This window comes from Platichthys flesus, chromosome 21 (genome assembly GCF_949316205.1).
Source record: "Platichthys flesus chromosome 21, fPlaFle2.1, whole genome shotgun sequence".
NCBI lineage: Eukaryota > Metazoa > Chordata > Actinopteri > Pleuronectiformes > Pleuronectidae > Platichthys > Platichthys flesus.
The window spans coordinates 15,037,480-15,058,829 of record NC_084965.1 but is presented as its reverse complement, the minus strand read 5'-3'; the positions used below and the strand labels follow the sequence as shown (position 1 = coordinate 15,058,829).

General features: G+C 41.8%; 1 protein-coding gene across 2 annotated transcripts in view; it reads right to left on the bottom strand.

Moving 5' to 3' along the window:
* Positions 1–21,350, bottom strand: part of pard3aa (par-3 family cell polarity regulator alpha, a) — a 338,263-nt gene that overhangs the window by 174,123 nt on the left and 142,790 nt on the right. For both annotated transcript variants that reach the window (XM_062379666.1, XM_062379667.1), the window contains exons 5-6: positions 20,543–20,680; positions 687–793 (exon numbers count right to left, since the gene is read on the bottom strand). In XM_062379666.1, the coding sequence (XP_062235650.1) occupies positions 687–793; positions 20,543–20,680 (245 nt within the window). The remainder of the gene's footprint in view (positions 1–686; positions 794–20,542; positions 20,681–21,350) is intronic.

Below are 21,350 nucleotides of genomic sequence, written 5' to 3'. Positions count from 1 at the left end.
CAAATGGGGACCCAAATGGAGACTCCAATTAAGTGATTAAGATCAGACTCGTGCTAAAAGAGAACAAATTAATTGAAAAGGTGTTGAGAAGGTAGGGAGGACGAGGAGAAGGTTTGTTTGTGTAAAGACAAAAGAACGGTTGATTCAGATGTGTGTGATGACTTTGATAGGAAAAGGCCTCTATGTATGCTTCTGTTTAGGAATTTAATAATAGTGTTCTCACATATATTATACGACGAATCAAAGATATGGTTCATCAGAATTTCTGCCCTTTCCTTTTGAATAAATACATTAACATGAACATTAATACAACTCTCCTTTAAGAGCTGAATATGTACACCTTGTTAAGCCCTATGAGGCAAATTATGATTTGTGCATATTGGCTAAATTGGATTGCTTGATTGAAATACTTTAAAAAAATCCTCCCTGTCTTTGTAAACATTTGCAGTTTGCTGTACAGAAAATGTTCAGATTTATTAGGTTCTAGAAAAACAAAAATGTGTAGGCATCTGCAAAAAGACAAAGAAATAAATAATCTTGCTGTGGGGGATGATGAAAACCGGTACAATCTGCATTGCTGAATATCAAAAGCTGTATGAATAGAAATAAATGCTTTATGGGACGTTTTTCTGGAATTCCCCAAAATATGGTTGATAGGTCGTTGTGGGGAGGGGGGGGGTACTCACTCTAGACTTATCCCTGGTGACCTCTCCAATGAGGAGTCAGCCCTCCCTACTGGCTCTATCCGCTCAATCCTCCTCTCCTGTTTCCTTTGCTCCTCTTCCTCCTCCTCCTAAAAGAAAAAAAAGACAGGATAAATCATTAAAACAAAAGTAAAACAGCTCACACTCTCTGTGATTATTTCAGTTTGGCTGTGCTTGCATCCCCTCCTCTCCTGCCTGTGTCTCTCCACTGGCTTTTAATCCAATTACCTGCAGGAACAAGTTACAGTCTCTATTTTAAATTAAAAGAGACTTTCAGCTCAGGAAAGACCGGGGCCCTGACGCTGCAGCTGAAGCCCCCTTACCAAGCCAAAAACCTCAGTGACTGTAGTGACAAAAGTGGCACTGATGAATTGCTCTTGCTCGATCAATCAGGTCTGGCCCGGGGCGTGGCACAGCAACTGTGTATTCGCTGAGATGCGATGAGGTCCTGAGTGAAGTGGTCGGCACTTGCTGCCATTTTTTCTCTCACTCTCTTCATTTCATTTACTCATCTTCCTTCAGGGCCATTAGGCAGCAGGGCTGGAGTGCCGCGGTTGTTACAGGCAAGCCAGACGTCTGACGACTTAACTAGGCTCCGGGATGAGACAGCAGAATCATGCTTTCCTTAATGGGGGATAGAAATCTTTATCTGAGCTGGCTTTAAGGGGAGAGTACAGCCTGAGCAGGGCTCTTACTGTACATGCAGTGATGACATGCTGTTTGTAGAATAGGGGGAGACATATTTAATATCTCCCAAGGTTCATTTCCAACTAATCATCATCTGTTGAGGGTTAGTAACAGAAGGAGCATCAACAATTGAGAAGCACGCTGAACACGCTAACCCTAACCCTATTTCAATTGTGGCCTCTACTCCTGTTAGTAGCTGCTGATCCGTTTGTTCTTCTGCATGTGTGTGTGTGCTTGTCACCATCCAGACAGCGCATCACTTCCTTATGAGGGTCTGCCGAAACGCTTTGTTACACACTGCGATTTCCTCCACCCTCACCCCTCCCTGTCCTCTTTCTCCCTCTTTTACTTAAATGTCAAGCACATCCACATAGGTCTTGTGCCTTTCTGCTTTCTTTATGGAAATGGATTCAATCCTTTTCAGAGGCCAGGTTATCTTTGGCAACACGCAGTAGTGGGGCAGAGAAACTCCGTCCCCCTATTTACTTATTGGAGAAGAGGGGTAAGGTGCAGTGGGAGCATGAAAATTTCATCAGCGGTCTGCCTTAGGAGACTTCGACTCACCCCACCTGTCTGTTTCCCTTCTCTAACTGTCCCGTATGAAAATGAGTCAGTCAACCAGCCACCCCACCTTTAATTACATGTCAGTTGGGGTCCTGGGCTCCCTGCAGAGAACTGCTTTTTATAAAGCTCTTTATGAAAACCCCTAAGGTTGGTTGGCTGAAATTTCTCCATACACACACATATATATATATATATATATATATATATATATATATATATATATAAATATATATATATGCTCAGTACAAAGGGTCCAGCCACATGCGGGAATCCATAAATAAAGACTGGAGAGCAAGGAGTGGAGAAGGCAGGTGAAATTGGAAACGCAGAATAAATATAAGACCTTATAATTATATGTCATGAGACAAGATTGGCAGAAGCGGAGGTATGAAAGCTGCAGGAATATGTAGACTTTGCTAAAGGGGTGATGGTGCTGAACATCTTCGTCTCATTAGAAAACAGAGTGATCAGAGAGACGAGCTGTCTCACAGTGTATCATCAATGAAAGTGACACATAATTAACTTCGGTGACAGACGCTCCCAGCAACAGTCTCCTGTTAATTTGGTCCTGAAGATAGTTGTTTATGTGACTGTATATTTCTTCTTCTTTTAGCATCTTTCATTGCATTCCCACTAATTGCACAAACGCCTGTCCATCCGTACTTGGAACTCATATCTCAAAAAATGTTTGAGCTTATCAGCTTGTGTGTATGTGTATTGCAAAGAAAGTGCAGTGCACAGTAAGGTGAGATTAGGACATGTGATATGTTCAATATAAATAAAAACAGGAAATCTGCGCTCTACAGCTGTCAGTGGGGTCGGAGCAGTGGGCCTTTAGTCTCATGACCGAGTTGAGCGGGTCTATGTCCTCGGATAAACCACAGCAGTGGTCAGTAACTGGGTCAAACTGTGGGTCAAAATGACTGACAGATAGATTTGATGATCAGATTTGATGGTGAGATTTGATAATTAGATTAGATGATTAATTATTTTTATATTACCATACCAGACTGGCAAAGACATTCACGGATGGCAACAACAAACATTTGCTTCGTTGCTGTGATACTTCAAATCGAGTTGAATTACAGAGGTTTAATTTTAGAAGTTGTGAACCTGGGTCCTAAGATTGTGTTGATTGCTTACCAGATCTCTGAAACAATTACAGCAGTTATGTAAATCATTCAAACATAACAGAACACAAAGTTTTCTAACTTCACTCTGCGCCCTAGACTGTTCATAAAAAGCTCTGCACACAACATACTTTGCAGAACTGTTTGAGGAGGACTCACTAATGACAAGGAATAATTATGAAGTAGCTCTGCAGCATTAGCACAGGCCTTTCTGGAATGGGCACTCCTCTAGTTAGAGCCGTGAGGTGAAGGGATCCATCAGTTGAACCAGGCCAAAAGCACAAGAACATGGTGATATTGAAAAACTGAGGGGAAACTGTAAAAAGAAAAGGAACGTGGTGATAAAAAACACATGAGTGAGCAAGTCACAGTGAGCTGGCAATGGAGGAGGGAAAAGACAAAAGGAAATTGGGCAGAAAAGACAAACAAGGGGGAGAGCTGCAAAGCCTCATGGTTAATATATTTGCTTTTTCCAAAACAAGCAGAAAAAAGCAAGGTGAGATTTTCAATCAAACTTATCCTAAAGTGTTTTCTCCTTGAAAGATGTGCAGTGATCCGTGTTACACTGCCCTAATTCAGATATTGACTTTAGTTCCAAGGACATCTGTGGAGCATTTGAATGATGTGAGGTACTGGAGCAGAATCATCTCAGGGCTTTAGGAGGATTTGTAGTGTTTTTATGAAAAATTTGCTGAAGTAGCAGAAACATATTGTTATATTGTCTCGCTCAAACAAATAAAACTAATCTTACACTGTATTGGCTTTGGTGGCGCTTGTGTTTATTTCTTAGGGAATGTGCCCAGTCTCTAAACAACATGATTCAACTGTCAATCAAGTTCCAGCACCAACAGAAGCACACGGCCCACACATGACACCAGATTCACGAGGCAGTGCTTCAGTGGCCACTGGGGTTCGTTCGGGACACAGTCAGGATATTCACCCAGCAAGGGCACAGCATCTTCATTATTTCATACTTTGTGGTCTCAAAAGTCTGAGCTTTCACCAGGCTAACACATCCCACCTCTACAGGAATATGATTAGAAATGACTTGATAAGACTGACATTTCTTGCAGTGAAGTCCCGACGATAGCTGCAGACTGCCCAACAGACTGACTGTCGAGTCAGTATCGCAGGGGTCAGTGTCTCCTTGTGACCAGGAGTGGAAGAAGTCATCTCTCCTTATATTCACTGCCAGCTCACTTATTGACTGTGACCAAGTAGAGCACAGAGTGACAGCAGAAGAGAAACAGGCTCCATTTCTCTGGGCTCCTTCACTCCCTCTCTTCTCTCTTTTGTTATCTCTCCATCACTCTGAATCTCTCCCTTTCCCCTTCTCTAAAAACCCTCCATTCCTTCCTCCCCTGAGTGCTTTTAGCACCCTGTTGATCCCTTGGTAACCGGTGGAGTGGGGAAGCAACACAGCTTTTAAACTCCCGAAGGCACTCAATCCTAGCTTGCTCTCTCTCACTTTCTCTCTCTGCCTTCCTCCCATCCTCTTCTCCGCCCCACCTTCCATGTCATAGGGAGGGCAAGGAGTCCTGATCTGTGGCCAGAAATCTACCAGCCTGACAATGAAAGGAGGCAAAAGTAAGGGTTTGAGGTCTGGCCATCTGACAGCTGTTGCATTAGATTATTGAGGATCATATAAGAGAGAGAGAAGGGGGAGGGATGGCTGCAAAGTGCAGAGTCTTGTTACATTCAGATGGACAGAGGGGTTAGAGTAGTGAGAGAAGTAGAAGAGGAGGAGGGAGGGAGGTAGCAGCTGTCTGCTCAAGAGAGATGCTGTACGTACACACACATACACACACACACACACACACACACACACACACACACACACAGTAAACCATTGCTCAGCTCGAGGGTTGGAGCAAAGGGTGTGTGTTGAGGAGCTGTCAACCTCCATCAACCACTGTCCTTAAGGACACCTACTGTATGTGTGTGTGTGTGTGTGCGTGCGTGTGTGTGTGTGTGTGTGTGTGTGTGTCTGTGCATGCGTCTGTGTGTGTGTCATGCCATTAGCCATTGGCGAGTACAACATGTAGCTGCTTGGGGATACGAGGGAGGGAAAGGAGTAGGGGGGGTTCCCTCCTGAGCGTATCTGTGGCGTCAAGGGCTTAACAAGGACAGGTTCAAAGGTCACAGCAAATGGTGTGTTACTGGCCGCCACCCCTCCTCTAGAGCCGAGGTCCACATCTGTGTGACGGCTTCATGTGTGGAACGGGCCTCCCTGTTAGACGATGTCACATGCTGAGCTACAATGAGCCGTCTGTGGTGAGCTGAACAATGGTGGCAAAAGAACAGAGTACAGAAAAGCCTCCAAATCAACAAGGGTGCATGCAAGGGTAAAGGAAACAGGAAATTTGACAATATTTGTCAAAATGGTTGTTAAAATATTATGTAATAAAAGACTGCACTCCCTCCTGAATTGGCCAGCTAAAAATACAAAACATCAATTATGTGATGTGACGGGTGCCTCTTTTGACTATATATATAAAACAGGCCAAAGGTTACAAACCTGGTTACAAACATGTACAAATACTCTGCTTTCAGTGAACAGAGGTGTAAGTGAGAGAACAAAACAGGAGTGGAGGATTTTCTCCTCCGTCACAAAAGGTTAAGGAGCCATAATTGTACCCTCATTACCTTGAGTTAATGCAGTTCGACTAAACACTGTACAACAAGACCAAACAGGACTTCACAGCACTGCTGCATTACACAATGGCATTGACATAAATACAAGCTGCAGGTAATAACTTCTAATACTCCCATTAAAGTTCTGTTGACCTCACAAAGCAATTATCAATATATAACCGGGGCCAGAAACTCGCTGTTTTCAATCAGCTGTTAAAATAAGCTTCATGGCTTTGGACACAATGTGAACAGCAGATGATCCCAACGACTGTATGTCAAAATATAGAGCAGCAGCTGCTGATGGATGGCGTATCCACTATGTAGGATGACCTGGTCATACATGTGTCACAATTTGCCATACAAGGATTATTCTTCATGTTACAATAGGCCTTCTATCCCTCCAATCCATCCCCTTAGAGAAAACTGTCATTAGGAACAAATTAGGCCCCAAAATGGCCTCAGTGATTAGATTGGACATGACTGTTGCACCCAGACGACTCAGCCCAACCCTCTGTGCAATCCTTAACCCTTGATTCCCCAGCAGCCCATCGGACTCCGTGGCCATTACAGCAACTAGTATGTCACAATCACTAAGATTGTGAGACACTTATTTACATTTATGTTGGGGATAAACAAACAGTGTAAAAGGCTGGGCGAAGAGTTAATCAGTTAAAGGATGATGAATGTCATAATGACCTCTTTTATCCTACCCACAAGTTCTCCAAATGGCACTAAGTGGCTGTCAGCAGAGGCAAAAACTGTTTCAGCATCCTTCATTATCTTCTTTATATCGTTATGATCTCAGGGAACACGATGATGTAAGCTAATAGTAATTTCAATATGTTGCCGTCCGGATTTATTGTGTTGAAATTAAGGGAGTCAGCGTACCTACTGCATTAGGTCTCCTTTCTTTGAATGTTTTATCTACTGGCAAACGAATGGCTCCACGGTGCAGCACAAACAGTAGATGTGGAAGAGAATCAAAGCAGTAACCTGGTGACTCCCATCTCTTGCTTTATGCGTACGTAAGGGAGAGAAGGAGCGAAATATAGAGGGAGGTTATGATACTACAGCTCTGTGTTTGTTTGCCAAAGAGAGGAGACGGAGCGGCGCCTGTCCTCTGATGAGGACATGTGTTGCCTTTCATATTTCACACCCCACACCCATGGGCTCCACCCTCGTTCAAAGGAGAGCACTCGCATTCCAGATTAGATGTACCATTCCTTTTGATAATGAGGAGAGGGAGTCAAATTTGTGTGTAAATTGTGCACGGTGAAGACAGAGGAGTGGGAGCTGGGTATTAACAACCTGTTTTGAATTGAGAGCATTTCCATGAATGCAGCTTTACAGAATTTAATTAATGCTTCCACTTTATTGCATATAACAGAAAACATTAATCTTCTAGATGGCAACACAGAAAAAAAAATACTATTTTGTTTAAACCTTACCTGAAGAATAAATGAAAATCTAATACATTTAAAAACACATTTATGAGACTACTGTTTTATATAAGAATAAAATGAGGCTTCATGTTTTTATTCATTGAAATATCTGCATTCTAACATCATCCAACACCTCCTTTTAATCAACAAAAATGTCCAGCCTCTAAATCTGTCCCTTTGTTTTCTTTTTGGAAAGATATGGCTTCTGGCTCGTAAAAGTTTAGGCTCTGATGTGGATTCACTTGAAGCAAATTACAGGGACAGACAGGTTCCTGATGCTGTTAAGCAAATTAGATCAGAGACGTGAGGCTGCATTTGTCCACATCAGGACAGAGGGCGGCAAGACGTGGAGGGGTGGGGGTGGGAGATGGACAGCGCTGTTTGTTTGACAGGCTGACATTTAAAAAAAAAAACGAAAAAGCCCACCTCTTTATTTTTACTCCTTTAATCGTCCCTTTTTTTCTTTTGTCTGCAATATTTTGTCTCATCTTCTGTCAGTGGGAGACTCGCTGTGTGTGGAATACATCATCTGTGAGCGCCTGCTTCATATCAGGCCTGGACTGATCTATCAATGACACAGCTGCCTATGCCTTTGCCCACTGCATCGTTAAATTGCACTTTAATTAAATTAGGCCTGCTAATTATGAGGGCTTAAATCAATCACCAGGTCAATAACACTGGCCCAAAGCGGACGGAGGGGCCCAAGACTTTTTCCAAGCCTCATCAATAACAGCGGCAAACTGGAGCAGACCGCTCCTGTACCAGAGAGCCGGAGGTTCAAACGGGTAGGAATTACTGTGAATTGAGTTATCGTCACCGGCTTTTGTCCAGAGCACTTCTTACTCTTACAAGCTCTGTGAATAATGCTGTTTGAATACAGTGGACGTGTTTCAAAGAGTTGTGTGAATCTGCGTAGCTTTTTTTTTTTGGATTAGAAAAGCCCTTCAAAGGGGACATTTGAAGCAGATTTAGAGGTTCTGGAGCATAAAATATAGTTCAAAAGGGATATTATGATTTCCAGACACCTGGCTCAAGAGCGGGGACGTGATTCTGAACAGATAATCCAGGGGGGTGAGTGCGCAGCCCAGCTGAATCCTGGGTCTTTACCAATGCATTAAAAGGAGCTCTGTGGTGATTTTCAAAGATTAATCATAATTTTCAGCTTATTAAGTGGGAGGACAGTCTGCTTTCCACTACTCACAAGGTTTAATCCATCTTTCAAACTGTGAAGGTCAGTGAGTGAATGTTACCCCCCTTGAAATAAGAGTGGCTCTTTGATTTCAACAAGAGCCCCTGTGGTTCGGGTCTGTATTGTAATTAAATACATTTTCCCTTTATTTCATTATTTTAAGTCGCCCCCGCCTGCTACTGTGTGAGTCAAAATCAAACTGACTTATTGAGTAGCACAGTGGCTGCCAATAAAATACACGTGCCTCACTGCCAAGTTGTCATATCAACTATTTAATGTGATATTTACTGTGATGCAAATGTATCAGCGAGTAATCACTGGGGAGGCGCTGGGAAAGAAAATAGGAGAGCAGCTCTCCACTCTAGAACCTCATTCGTCTCCGGTTGTTTAAACACACTGTGACCTCAAAACCTAAATACACTGAACATGAAGGAGGAAGAAATGATGACGAGGGAATGAGGGTGAATGATGTTGAACTATGAATAATTTAGTGGAAAGTAAAGCTTTGGTACACATTGCAGCAAGTTATTAAAGGGGGCGAACGGCCTATTCCACAGATCAGCGCTTGTTCGCTGCCTTGTTTGAGCAGGTGGGGTTGGATGGAGTGTGGGGCGTTCATCTATATAGCAGGGAGCGGTCTTGGGCGAGGTGGGAGTGGGGTGGTTGGGGGGGGCACGTTCCATTTCATTTTAATTGGAAGTTGAAATCCTCAGATAAGGGGGAGACAGAAAGCCATTTGGAGGAGACCTTGTTCTCAGCTGGGGCTAAATGAAGAGGGCCGTGCGGAGATGGGGTGTGTGTGTGTGTGTGTGGGGGGGGGGGGGGGGGGGGGGGTCCTGTGGCCAGTAATGAGGAGAGGTCCCAAAAGACTCCAGCACGGCCACGTTAATCTAGTGGACTCGGCACAGGTGGGGCAGGGTGTCGGAAGGTGAAAGAAGGGGCGGGTGCTTTTGCAGAGAGGGAGGGAGAAGGAGAAGGCGAAATAATGGGTGGGGGTGTCATTAAATTCATTATATAAAATAGACATTTTTCTATTTGTATTTGAGAGTACCCAAGACGGCCGGGTCTTGTCAGGCTGGGTTTAGAAAAACAATCTGAAATGATATTCGGTGTAGGTTTGGTCCCATTGGCTGGGCTATGTCTGGGACAACATCAGGTCAGGTTCAGACAAAAATGCTGGTGCAGATCAGGCTCATACAGGTGCTGACAGAAAATTGCATCCAGAGTTTGTGTGTGTTGAGGCTCTGAGTGTGATGAATGTAGCCTACAATTATTCCAGGCATTGATTGATCAGAAGACTGGGCTGATGATAATTTACTAGCTAATACAACAAGTGATTGCAATCACTGATGAGATAAGGACATGAGGAAAACGTCAGTGTTTTGACAAACAAGATAGATTGGAGCATTGATCTTAAATTGGTGTGCGTAAGGTAAACCTCCAATACGCACACCAAACAAACTAAGGGTAGATGATGTAGGCGCCCTTACATGTCGGAGCATCTGTTTGTATTTCAGCCAATCACATAACACCATCAGCAGGAGTCTCACCTTCCAACCCCACAGACACAAACCAATTCATGTTTCTGCGTTTGCCGCTTTCTAAATGGGAAGGGCTGTCAGCGTGGTACTGGTTGAAATCATGAATACATGTGAGAATATCAGGGTATGTTGTGATGGAGCTCAGCAGGGGTGCTATTCTATGCAACAGCTCCCATAGCTATAGAGCATGAAACAGAGAGTGAAAGATAAAATTCCTCTGGAAAATGGCTACACAGGGAGAAGCTCTGTCCATCACAGTGGCGCTCCTTGCTAAAACGACACCATTAACATGATCTAGGATGTTTCAAATTTGATGGAATTGTTACTTGTATGTGTTTTCCTGCAGACGATCTTCATAAAATAGGTTTTCAAATTATTTTCCTTAGATAATGCAGACAGTCGTTGGTGGCCATTTATTTCACTGAAACATGAGGAATTTAAGTAGCTTGAGAAAGAGGAAATCTATCACTCTGAACATCATCTTACCTTTATTAAAGTTACTGTCTAGTATGATATGATTTGTCTTACAAGGTGCTGGAATATTATGTTGCTGAGAATTTCCAACATTTTAGCTTTAGGTGGCAGAGATGGAGGATAAAAAATAACTAAAAAGCATTCCCCTCATTCTTGTTTTTGAGTCGTTCCATATGAGGTGTCACTGCTTCCTGAAACCAGGCATTTGAAACTAGTTTGTATTTTATGGAAATTGAAATATAATACTGATTTACATTTTGGGAGAAAAAAGTGAGATAAATTTTGATGTGAATTATTATCTACACTAAATGTAGATAATCATAATCATTCTCTCATATAGAGAGGCTGTCTGAACTCTCCAGCATACTTCATAAATCAGTCATTTACTTTTCTCGAAACTTTCGGGTAAAAAAGTACAATAGTGATGGTTGTGATAATGATCAAGACAATTTTCAGAACATTTGACAGGTGATGGATACACTTACTTTACTGGGTAACGTTACCACTATCATGCTTCCTTAAAATTTGTAGGCTTAAATATTGATATTAAACCAGCTAGAAATGGTTCAGAATCCAAAACAGAGTAATATCTGTGCGACAAATAATACCTCTTAGCAGAGTGGCAATAAGTGGCTGGCTACCATGGCTACATCTTTATGGAAGAAACAGAAATGGACTGATAGGCCCGCAACCATCTCTCTCCTCCTCGCCCTTCTCTTCAGAAGGTTTCTATTCTTCCGTCTCTTTGGCTCTGAAATGAAACCACCCGATTCCTCTCCACTCGTATCCGACTGTGACCGCTTTTGTTCTCAAGCCAATGCAAATTAAACGGGTCCTTTCGTCCGAGATAGCAAAGCAGCCCATCTCATGTTTCTCTCTTGCCGCCGAGATGTGGATGTTTACTGTCGGTCGGGGCCTTATTACATTCCTGCAGCAACTTAAAAGCATTGCCCCCCCGCCAATGGGACCTATAAAACAGTGAAAAGCCTATTGTGACAATGGAGCTCATTGTGTCAGAATGAACTCATTTGGCACTCAGTGGAAAGTGGAATTGTGAGGCATATTTTAGAGAAAGCAGTGAAGGAAAGAGAGGGTGAGAAAGTAGGGAGAAATCAAATAAATAGGAATGAATGGCTTTACACTGTGGGAAACGGGGCTCTGTCAATCACCAAAGTCCATCTGGAATATAAAGAGCTTCACTTTTCGATGTGGTGGTTGCAGAATGTATTTTCATTAATCGATGGCTTTGTCACTCTCTTGTCTTTTGAGTTGGAGAAAGGTTTTGGTGTTGATCGTCTTACAATGATCTTTTTAAGGAAAATGATCTCCATGGCTGAGAACCAGAGTTAATTTGACTAGAAACGCTGTCCCTGAATATTGACCAGGCTCCTCCTACAACATGACTCAGCACTTCCCTCCAAAGCCACTGACACTGACTCCTCTGAGGAGGGCGCATTGATTCAACTTCAACAATGCAGGAAGATAAGAACAAAATGTTTTCACCTTCAGAGACAATGATAACCTTTCCCATATTTGGTCTTTGCTACCCAAGCGCCTTGGATTCAACGCAGAGAGCCCGGTTATATTCCCCGAAATCATTATTGTCTTCAGCTAAGGTGCCCCTGCTCCCTGTGATTTGTGGGTAATGAGCTGGCACCCCCCTGCCCGTGTTCAATTATTCTCATTGAGAAAGTGATTTCTCACTCCACAGAGCAAATCAGAGAAGGCAAATGCGTGAACGCTAATCAAGAATTAACACATTCATAACCAGTAGGGCAGAGAGGGATTGCTGCGCTGATAGTGTAGAGGTGCTGGACAAAAATAGGGGGAATTGGAAAGAGGAGGGTAGATGGACAGTTGAAAAACAGTGACGAACGTTTCCACTGTCCATAGTAAACCCTTTTGTTTTAAACTGTTTTGAATTGGGAAGTACATTAGAATTGAACAGAACTTTAATCAAGTAATTAACCGCCGAGAAAAAGCCATTCATATTATTTAAACTACTGAATAGCATGAGGACAGCTTGATCACGTTACTCTAACTTCTGTTGCTCTAACTCTTTTTCAGATGCCTGGAAAGAATACATTTCTGAAGATAAAAGTCACAGGTTTCTTATCGCTGAGTGAAGTTTTGCATATAAATAATCAAATTTGAAAGATGGCATAAAAATCTCCTTTCAAAAACAACGCTATGAGCCTTCTGAAGCTTGAATCTGCTCAACTTTGACAGTCTAGTTACACACAGCCTGCAGAGCAAAACAGGTTAAACATTTTCAGGCAAGTACAACTGATAGAGAAGAAGTGCTGGCAACTTCCAAAAACGTCTACCGCCTTCTCTCCTGTTCAAATGAGATAAGAAGAGAGACGTAATTTGCAAGATTTTCAATAAAGAGTCAGAACAAACAAGACACATCTTGTTTCAAGGGTAAGGCAAGGGCCAACGTGACACCAAACTTTGTAGTGGGACAAAGGAAGAGGCTGATTCCCATTATTGAGGAAAAGCAGCATTTTCAGCCTTAGTCCCTTCCCCACAGCCACTTACTGTCCTTGGGAGCTACATTTGTTTGCTATGCTATGTGTTTGGGATTATGTTGTGAAAGTTGTTCTGAATCAATAATGACTTATTTATATCATTCTGTCACTATCTTGGATCAATGGCTAATGGCATGACACACACACAGACGCATGCACAGACACACACACACACACACACACACACACGCACGCACACACACACACACACATACAGTAGGTGTCCTTAAGGACAGTGGTTGATGGAGGTTGACAGCTCCTCAACACACACCCTTTGCTCCAACCCTCGAGCTGAGCAATGGTTTACTGTGTGTGTGTGTGTGTGTGTGTGTGTGTGTGTGTGTGTGTGTGTGTGTGTGTGTGTGTGTGTGTGTGTGTGTGTGTGTGTGTGTGTGGGTGAGAGCAGAGCCTCTGAATGCTATGGACACTGAGAATCAAAAGAGAAAAGCTTTTGGACAGAAAATCTGATGGATGGTTAACTGTTGTGGCCTCAATATCAATCTCTCACTCCCTCACACACACACACACACACACACACCATGGATCATTGTGATTATCACGGTTATGAAACAAAGATGTTAAGTTAATAATGAGATGTTAAATTGCCTTATTTTCATAATTGCTCGTTTACAATCTATTTTCCCTGCTGGGGATTGAATCAACTAAATGATGCCACCAACAGTGTGTGTTACCTGCTCTCACACACACACACACACACACACACACACACACATCTAACGACAGAATGACACTAAATCTGCATTTTGTTGCTGTAGGCTCTTTGCAGGGTTCTACACGCAGCTGGTGGCTGAACACATCTTTACTGTTTATTTAAGTAAAGTTGTCAAATATATACTTTGCTGTAAATGAAAATCCAACATATGCTCAGTCCCAATATGGGTTTTTACATGCCAAACATTTAGAATTGTGGCAACTGACTTGACTTCTACATTACTGTAGAACAAGTGCTAATAGGTGCAGGCTACAGGTCAATATGAGTAAAGTTGCTGCTTAGTCTTTGCATAAACACAAATGAATAAAAAAAAAGAAATATGGCAAGCACCGTAGTGGATGAAGTATTCATATACATGCAGTACTTGCAGACTGAATGCAGCAAGTTGCATGAACAAACAGCTTTTCAAAAGTGTGAGACCAGAGTAACTCTACATATGCAGCACAACCCGTCTTTTGACTTATTTATGAGAAAGATTTGTATTGAATGAATTTGTATAATTGAAAGATTTTGAAAATACAATTTTTTTGCAGTGAAGAGAAAGAGAAATAGGAAGATGAATACAAATAGAGAAAATACTTAATAGAGAAAACACACTGTCACTGTGCTTGGAGTCATTGTTGAATACACAGCAGCTCCTACTGGTCAGGTTCACAGAGCAGCAATTACACTAGACTTGTTGCGTATATCTTGCATGAATTCAGTTTAAGTGATTTTTTTATAGATTAAACAGGCACACAGGCCCTTTCATGTACGCCGCTGACTGTTTTTGGAGCTGAATGTGTTTCCTGTGTGTTTCAGGGAGAACTGAGAGCGTCTGGAGAAATGCAAAGTCCTCTATGCAGACACGAGACACCATGACGGGCCTGACTGCACTGCTCTGGAATGTGGGTTTCTGTTTTTCTGTGCACTCTCCTGCAAACAGCAAAACCCCTCTACCTGCTCTTCATCAAACCCTGACACAGATCTACCCGAACATAATGCACGGACACATATGAACACTTCACCGCACAGCACTGCACACCGAGGGAAAGGACAGAGGATGAGTGAGGCTGGAGAGGTGAGCTTGTGTGTTTCTAAGTCATTCAGCGAGACAGTAAAAGACAGGAAGAGAGACAGTACGAGACTGACTTACAGGGAGGGTCCAGAGGTTATTGCTGTTTTATCTCCACGTTCAACTGCTCTAACTTTGCCTTCAGCTTGCCTCAGGGTCTGCATACTGTGTGGGCTTCTCCAACAGGTTAGTCAGGAGAGAAAACTCATTCACCAAACTCACTTACCAACCACAGATAATTAAATGCTGAATTTTGTGCAGATATGACTTCCTCAATGATTTTCCAAAGTATTCTAATTTATAAAACTAGTACGGTGCCCATAATGAACCTGCCTGTTTGAAATGGGCTGTTTTCATTGTCTGCATTAATGTGCCAACGCTACTTCACATTTAGTGAGTCCTCCTCAAACGGTTCTACAATATACTGTAACATTGTATTGTGTGCAGAGTGTTTTATAAACATTATATGGTGCAGAGTGAAGCTAGAAAACCTTGTGGTCATCCTACCTGGTTTATCTACAATGACAAAACAAAATGTACTTTATTACCATGGTCATCTGTTCAAGTTAGAATATTTGACGGAACTGGTATTTTATTTTTTATATGCTGCATGTCTGCTATTTCAGAAGTCTGACGTGCAACCGCCAATCCTCAGATCTTTGTTCACATGTTTTCAGACAGAGAGAACTACAACCATATGGGGAATTAGTATGTTAATATATTTAGTCTTTTTGCAGAGCTCCTACACTCCAGGACTTCAGTTAAGTAATAAAAAGCTTGTTTTTGTTTTCACATTGTTGTTGAAATAAGGCAGTTTAGTCATGAACAAGCGAAGAAGCTGATTTTTATGTATAGGGGAAGTCCTGTATTTGTCAATATGTGTTTTTCTGTTATCTTTATCCATTCTGACTATTAGGCAAACATTGGAGATTTTTCGAGACTTTATATTAAGCTTAACCTAGAGTTCAATTGAAAATCTATACAGAGAGTCGTCCTTCGGAAATACTCATTAACTGTTATAGCCAACGTAACTAACAGAATCTGAGATCAAGTGGATGCTACGCTAACCAGACAACAAAATGTGAATAACTAAGGTTGACAAATACTGGGATAAAACTTTAAAGCTTGAGACTTTTCTCTGAAAGATGTATATATTGAAATCATTTAATACATATTCATAAACCTGGGCTTCCTTTGTAACAGCCACTAAATGTGCAGTAGTAATGCTGCCCTGTGCAAAGAGCAGTAAAACAGAAAAGCAACTGCTAGCTTCTGACTGAAGTGACAGAGGCAGAAAAAAGGACTGAAAACTAACATTTTGTTGACAAGCTCACAAATGGCAATCTGTGTTTGTTTGGTGAGAAGCGTTTGATGTGGGAATATAAAAGCAAAGGCGTGTGTTCACACTGCTCCTCGCTCTGTTCTACCAGCTTGAAGTCAAACGGACTCATCTTCTTTCAACATGTTGCCTCTGTGATTTAGCCGGGCACCTCGCCACTTTGGGTTTCCTTTAAAACTCGCCAGACAAGGTGTCTCATTTAGACAACAAAAAGAAGGAGGCACTCCGACAGCTGGAGTCTTGATCAAAGATGTCTGATCAGAGCTGTTTCTACTCAGACATGTTTTGGACTCTTATGTAAGAGTTTGTTTTTCTTTCTCTCTGTGTCAGTATATCGCTCTCTCTTTAAGTAAAAAACTCTTTCAAAACTGAATTTTCAAAGGACATTAATAATAAATGAATAAATGAAATCAGACCATATTAGGATACTTATTAGTTATATTTATAAACCCGAAAACTGAGCTTCAGGACATACTTCAAACATTTATGTCCCCCTTGTGTGAACTTGATTACCTGTTTTTGGTCGACATAATATTTTCTGTAGCCAAAGAAAACCATAAAACTAAAGTTATTTTTCTTTTTGGTAACCAAATCTTCAGTTTTTCTCCTGTTGCAGGGGCTGCTGTGGTTGTTCGATGAACTGATCAGGAGTGAATTGTGATTGGTTGTTGGCTGTCACTCACTATAGCAGCAAGCACTGTGTATGGCCCTTGTAGCAGATTATATTTTGTTATATCAGACACACTTCTCTAGTAGATTAATCATGGAAAGTTAGACCTGTAGGACTGTTGTTTTTGTACTGAGCACCTAAAAAGGTGTATAATGACACGTTGAAGTTAATTTGACGCTGCCCCTACTAATTTTGCAGTCCTAGGTAAATTCCTCTGTGACTGGTGTCAGTCCTTCCTCTTGTACAGCTCATGATAACGGCCTCTTCAAGGCTGCAAAAGAATACTGTGGAGAAGCACTCAGCCAGATCCAAAAGTGTGTCAGCATGTGTGTGTGTGTGTGTGTGAGAGAGAGAGAGAGGCTGAGTGGGAAGGCTCATTAGCATTCATCAGTAGGATAACAGGCTGGTTAATGTCAGCTGTTTATGTAAACAATAACTCATAAGGCCTTGGCATTCATGGGCTGATAGAGCATGCTTTTCTCCATGGCACAGTTGGCAGGATGAGGTGTGTGTGTGTGTGTGTGTGTGTGTGTCTGTCTGTGTGTGTGTGTGTGTGTGTGTGTGTGTGTGTGTGTGTGTGTGTGTGTGTGTGTGTGGCTGCTGAAGATCCTTAGAGAGAACTGTTTGACACCAAAGGGAATTTATTGAATGGGTGAGCTAAACATAAGACACTGACTAGAACAAGATGGCCTTGTGATCGGTGTGTATGCTGAACATATGAGAATACTTCATCCTACAATGAAAGCACGCTGTGTAATCGGAAATAAATCCTGAGAGAACCACTACTGCAGCTACAGTTGCTACTCTGCAAACCACTCTGACTTCATCATCTCTGGGTTGTTGTGGTGACGACTGAATCTCAGATTGTATGGTGTCGTGCATTCAGCTTCCAGAGGAAGTCTCTGGTATTTTAAGAACAGACATCACATTCCTAATTTATAGCAGGGGGTGGGAAGGTCTGCTTAAATATAAATGCTAAACTAAAGCACTTTGAGAGTGCACCAAATGGTACCTGGCAGAACAGCCATTAATGGAAAAGATTTGATGAGGGAGTGTTTAAAATCCAGGTCCAGTAAGAATGAAGAGAGAACACTCATCCCACCCTCACACATATAAAACAAATTTCATACATGAGCTCCAGAGAAAATCTGCACAACTTGGACTTTCTCTGGTGTTTTTCTTTCATATATGAAGAACTCAGCTAAATATTATCTGCTCAGACACGTTCACATCAAGCACATAGGTAATGGGTAAATGTGCTGTTTGAACGTCATTTACTTATTCGGCATCTTGTATGTGTATGGCTAATTCTTTTTGTTTCTTTAAAGATTTGTGTCGATCAAGTGTGTCAACATCATCAACACATCCACCCGCTCGCGGGGGTGTGTTGATGATGTGTGTTGGGCTCTCGGACATTATCCAGAGCCTTGACTAGGGGCTGACATGAGAAACTCTGGAGAATGTCTGCAGCAACTGACTCGGACACTTGCATTCTCACATACAGCCCCTCTGGATAAATTCATGAGATTACCAGGGTTTCAGTGCATATCTGAAAGCAGCTATATTAAGTAGTGAGTGCTTCATTTGTTCTAGGGAAGAGAGAGAAATGAGGGTGATGCCCTGTTTTTTTTTTTGCTTTTGCATTAAACTCATAAAGAAGAACAATGAAGTACAGGAGATACATGATCCATGATAAATAAACAAGTCCTAATTTATGTGATTTTCCTAAAACCTTGGCATATACAGTGTGCGCGTGTGTTTGCACGTGGAAACTCATTATCTCCGTCTGCGCTTTAGCAGTGATCTCAGTTCTTTATAATTAACCCACTCTGTGTATTTTTATCTTAAAATCTAACAATCCGATGCTGCTGTGCTGCCTGTCCATCAAAAGACAAAGGAAGCAAAATATCAAAGTGTCATGTGAGGGAGGGAAAAGCAGCGATCAAGGCTGATATACAGTGAGTGACAGAAAAAGAAACAACGGGGCAATTAAGTGGTCCTTTGAAACATACACTGTGCCACGTCTAATGAACGGATTTGTGTTTTTGTGAATCATCTTGTTCATATAGCTTTCATAGTAGAAGACTTAGGTAATTGCCATCCACATATTATCATGCAGAGATTATCCTGCGGTTATTCATCAAATATTACAGGTTGATGCTTTTATTCCTACTCTTCAGATTGTACTAGAAATTTGTAATTTCAGCATTAATCTGTAAAATGTATTAAATAAAAAATAAAAAATAAAAGTAACATTCAAAGTGTTTAACAAAAATAATGTTCTTAGGGTTCAAGTGTGTTCTCTTACATCTAATTAATACTTTTCTCGGTAAATATACTTTATATTTCTTGCAAAACAAAGTTCTTAAATAATAAGATCAATTCAAATTTCTCAGCATATGAATGTGTTTAAATATGTATCAGGTTCTGAGATGTTACGACAAAAACCCTCTCTGGAGTTGGCTAGATGTACAATCATAATCGGACAAAGGTTCACTAACTTGAATCTCAATAAACTCTTTTATATTGTGAACTCTTTTATTACTTACCTGCTGCTACGGTTGCGCTTGCATTCACTGAACTCTAAATCTTTCACGACTTTGCTCTTTCCTTATTCCGTGGCATGAAAGAGAGATCAATTAAACACCTCCTACATGGGTCAGATCCGGTGGCTGAGGGAGCGATGAGAAAAAGACTGAGAGGCAAACTCCTCACGTCGAGCTCAGCGTCTCTGACACCTCCCAAGGTCATTCCTGTTCTCCCAGCAGAGAGCTTCTGTCACTTTTAATAACTTTTAAAGGGAACTTTTTTTTGCTCCTCTGACAGGCTGACGAGCAGAGGGACCAGTCACGGAGTGAGACAATCACAAAGTGCCGACGGAGCGAGGACGTGTAAAGCAAGGAGACTGGCAATGACTAAGACTGTACAATGTTACTTTATAAAAAAGTACTGCCACATACAACTGAATTACACTTGTACCATGAAATCTGGTATCAGTCAGTGTTTTAGTTTCTCGTTGGCTTAAGCAGTGAGGAGTGAGTGTCGCTGTAATCACTGCTCTGTCATCTGTCTTTACTGTGGTTACCTTGTTGTGACACTATAATAGGATATGATACAATAAGACACAATGCAGGACGGTATGAAACCTACAGAAATAGATCATCTGCAGGTTGATGGTATAAACACAGGTGCAAGACAAGTCTACTCATGCTGCCTTAGGGCATATGGTAAATGTTGTTGGCACTCAGTAAGTTATTTCTTAAAAGGAACATGGCTGCTGAGTGGCTATGATAATTATTCTTGTATCCATATAATAATAACCTTCTGACCTGGTTCCTCTCCAAGTAATTCACATATCCAACTTTTTTCTCCAAATACCAAAACCAGTAAATCTTCCAACACTGACTAATGATTAAGTAGCAGTGCTCTGTTCTATCTCTGTATAGAACTCACAGGAGTAGTTGCTATGCAAGAGAGCATGAAGCTATGGACTGCTGTGGCAGGTAGACAAAAATATTTGCAACTTTTTACATATTTGTAGGTGTTTGAGGAGGAGTTCAAAGAATGAGAGGGATCTAGGCAAGTTTTCCGGCTTTGTTGGTTTAAGCTTATGAGTGTTTTTAGTTCATGTCCTATCTGTTTCAGAGGCCCCAAGACATGCACATCTTATAAACGCTGGCAATGCTGTCAGTCCTCCTCAGAGAACCCTTGGTTTTGTATGGTTGTTTTCACACAATTCTTAGGTTTTAAAGGGAATTTATCCTTTGTGACTTAGGTCTTAATGGGATAATACCAAGATAATATATGTTGTGATTAGGCCTTGTGAAAATAAGATGTAATAGAACTATACCTGGTCCTGTCTGTCTAGCCACTGGTCGACCATTGGATGGTTGGCGCTCAGGGAGGATCTAGTCAGCTCTCTCTGGAACTGAGTGGACCAGCCACTCGCATCCCGTGGAAGACTACGATAGGCATGAGCTCCTCTGCCCTGCGGAGGAACAGGAGGTGTTGGAGAGATTAACATCACTGTTTGAGTATGACACAGAAACTGTTGTCAGAAGAAGATTGACTCACACTTACATGGATCATACCACTGCTGCAACAAAGAAATGACTAAGTGCATAATCGCCTTTTTGAAAAAATCCTTTATCAGCAATTTCAAAGACTGATCCATCCTCTGTATTTTTGGCCTGACAGTTTTTTGGATTAGCGCTGTCTAACGCAGCTACGTGACAGACGCTATGTGGTGGATGTTGGTTAGTTTGTCTTGGAGCGGTGCCACACACCGATACTGCTTTGTTAATGCAATGCTCACTCCATTTCACCCTCACCCCTCACCCCTCACCCCCCCCCCCCCCCCCACAGCTAAACCTGAGCCTCTAATAAGAGGCCGTTTATAATGACACAGACACAGCTGAGCTCTTACATTACACAAAAAGCACCTTCTGAAAGGCTCCAGCCAAGGTTGTGTCAAACACCAGCTGACTTATTATAATGGCCATAAGCACAAAAACACACACAAGTAGTCTTGATTACACTCCGGGCCCTATGGCCTTGGCTTTGAAATCCCGGTGATTAAAGGTCAAGGTGGCTAAAGATGTGTGAAAATAAATAAAAGCAAATTAATACTTAAAATCACAGCAGAGACATTAAACAAG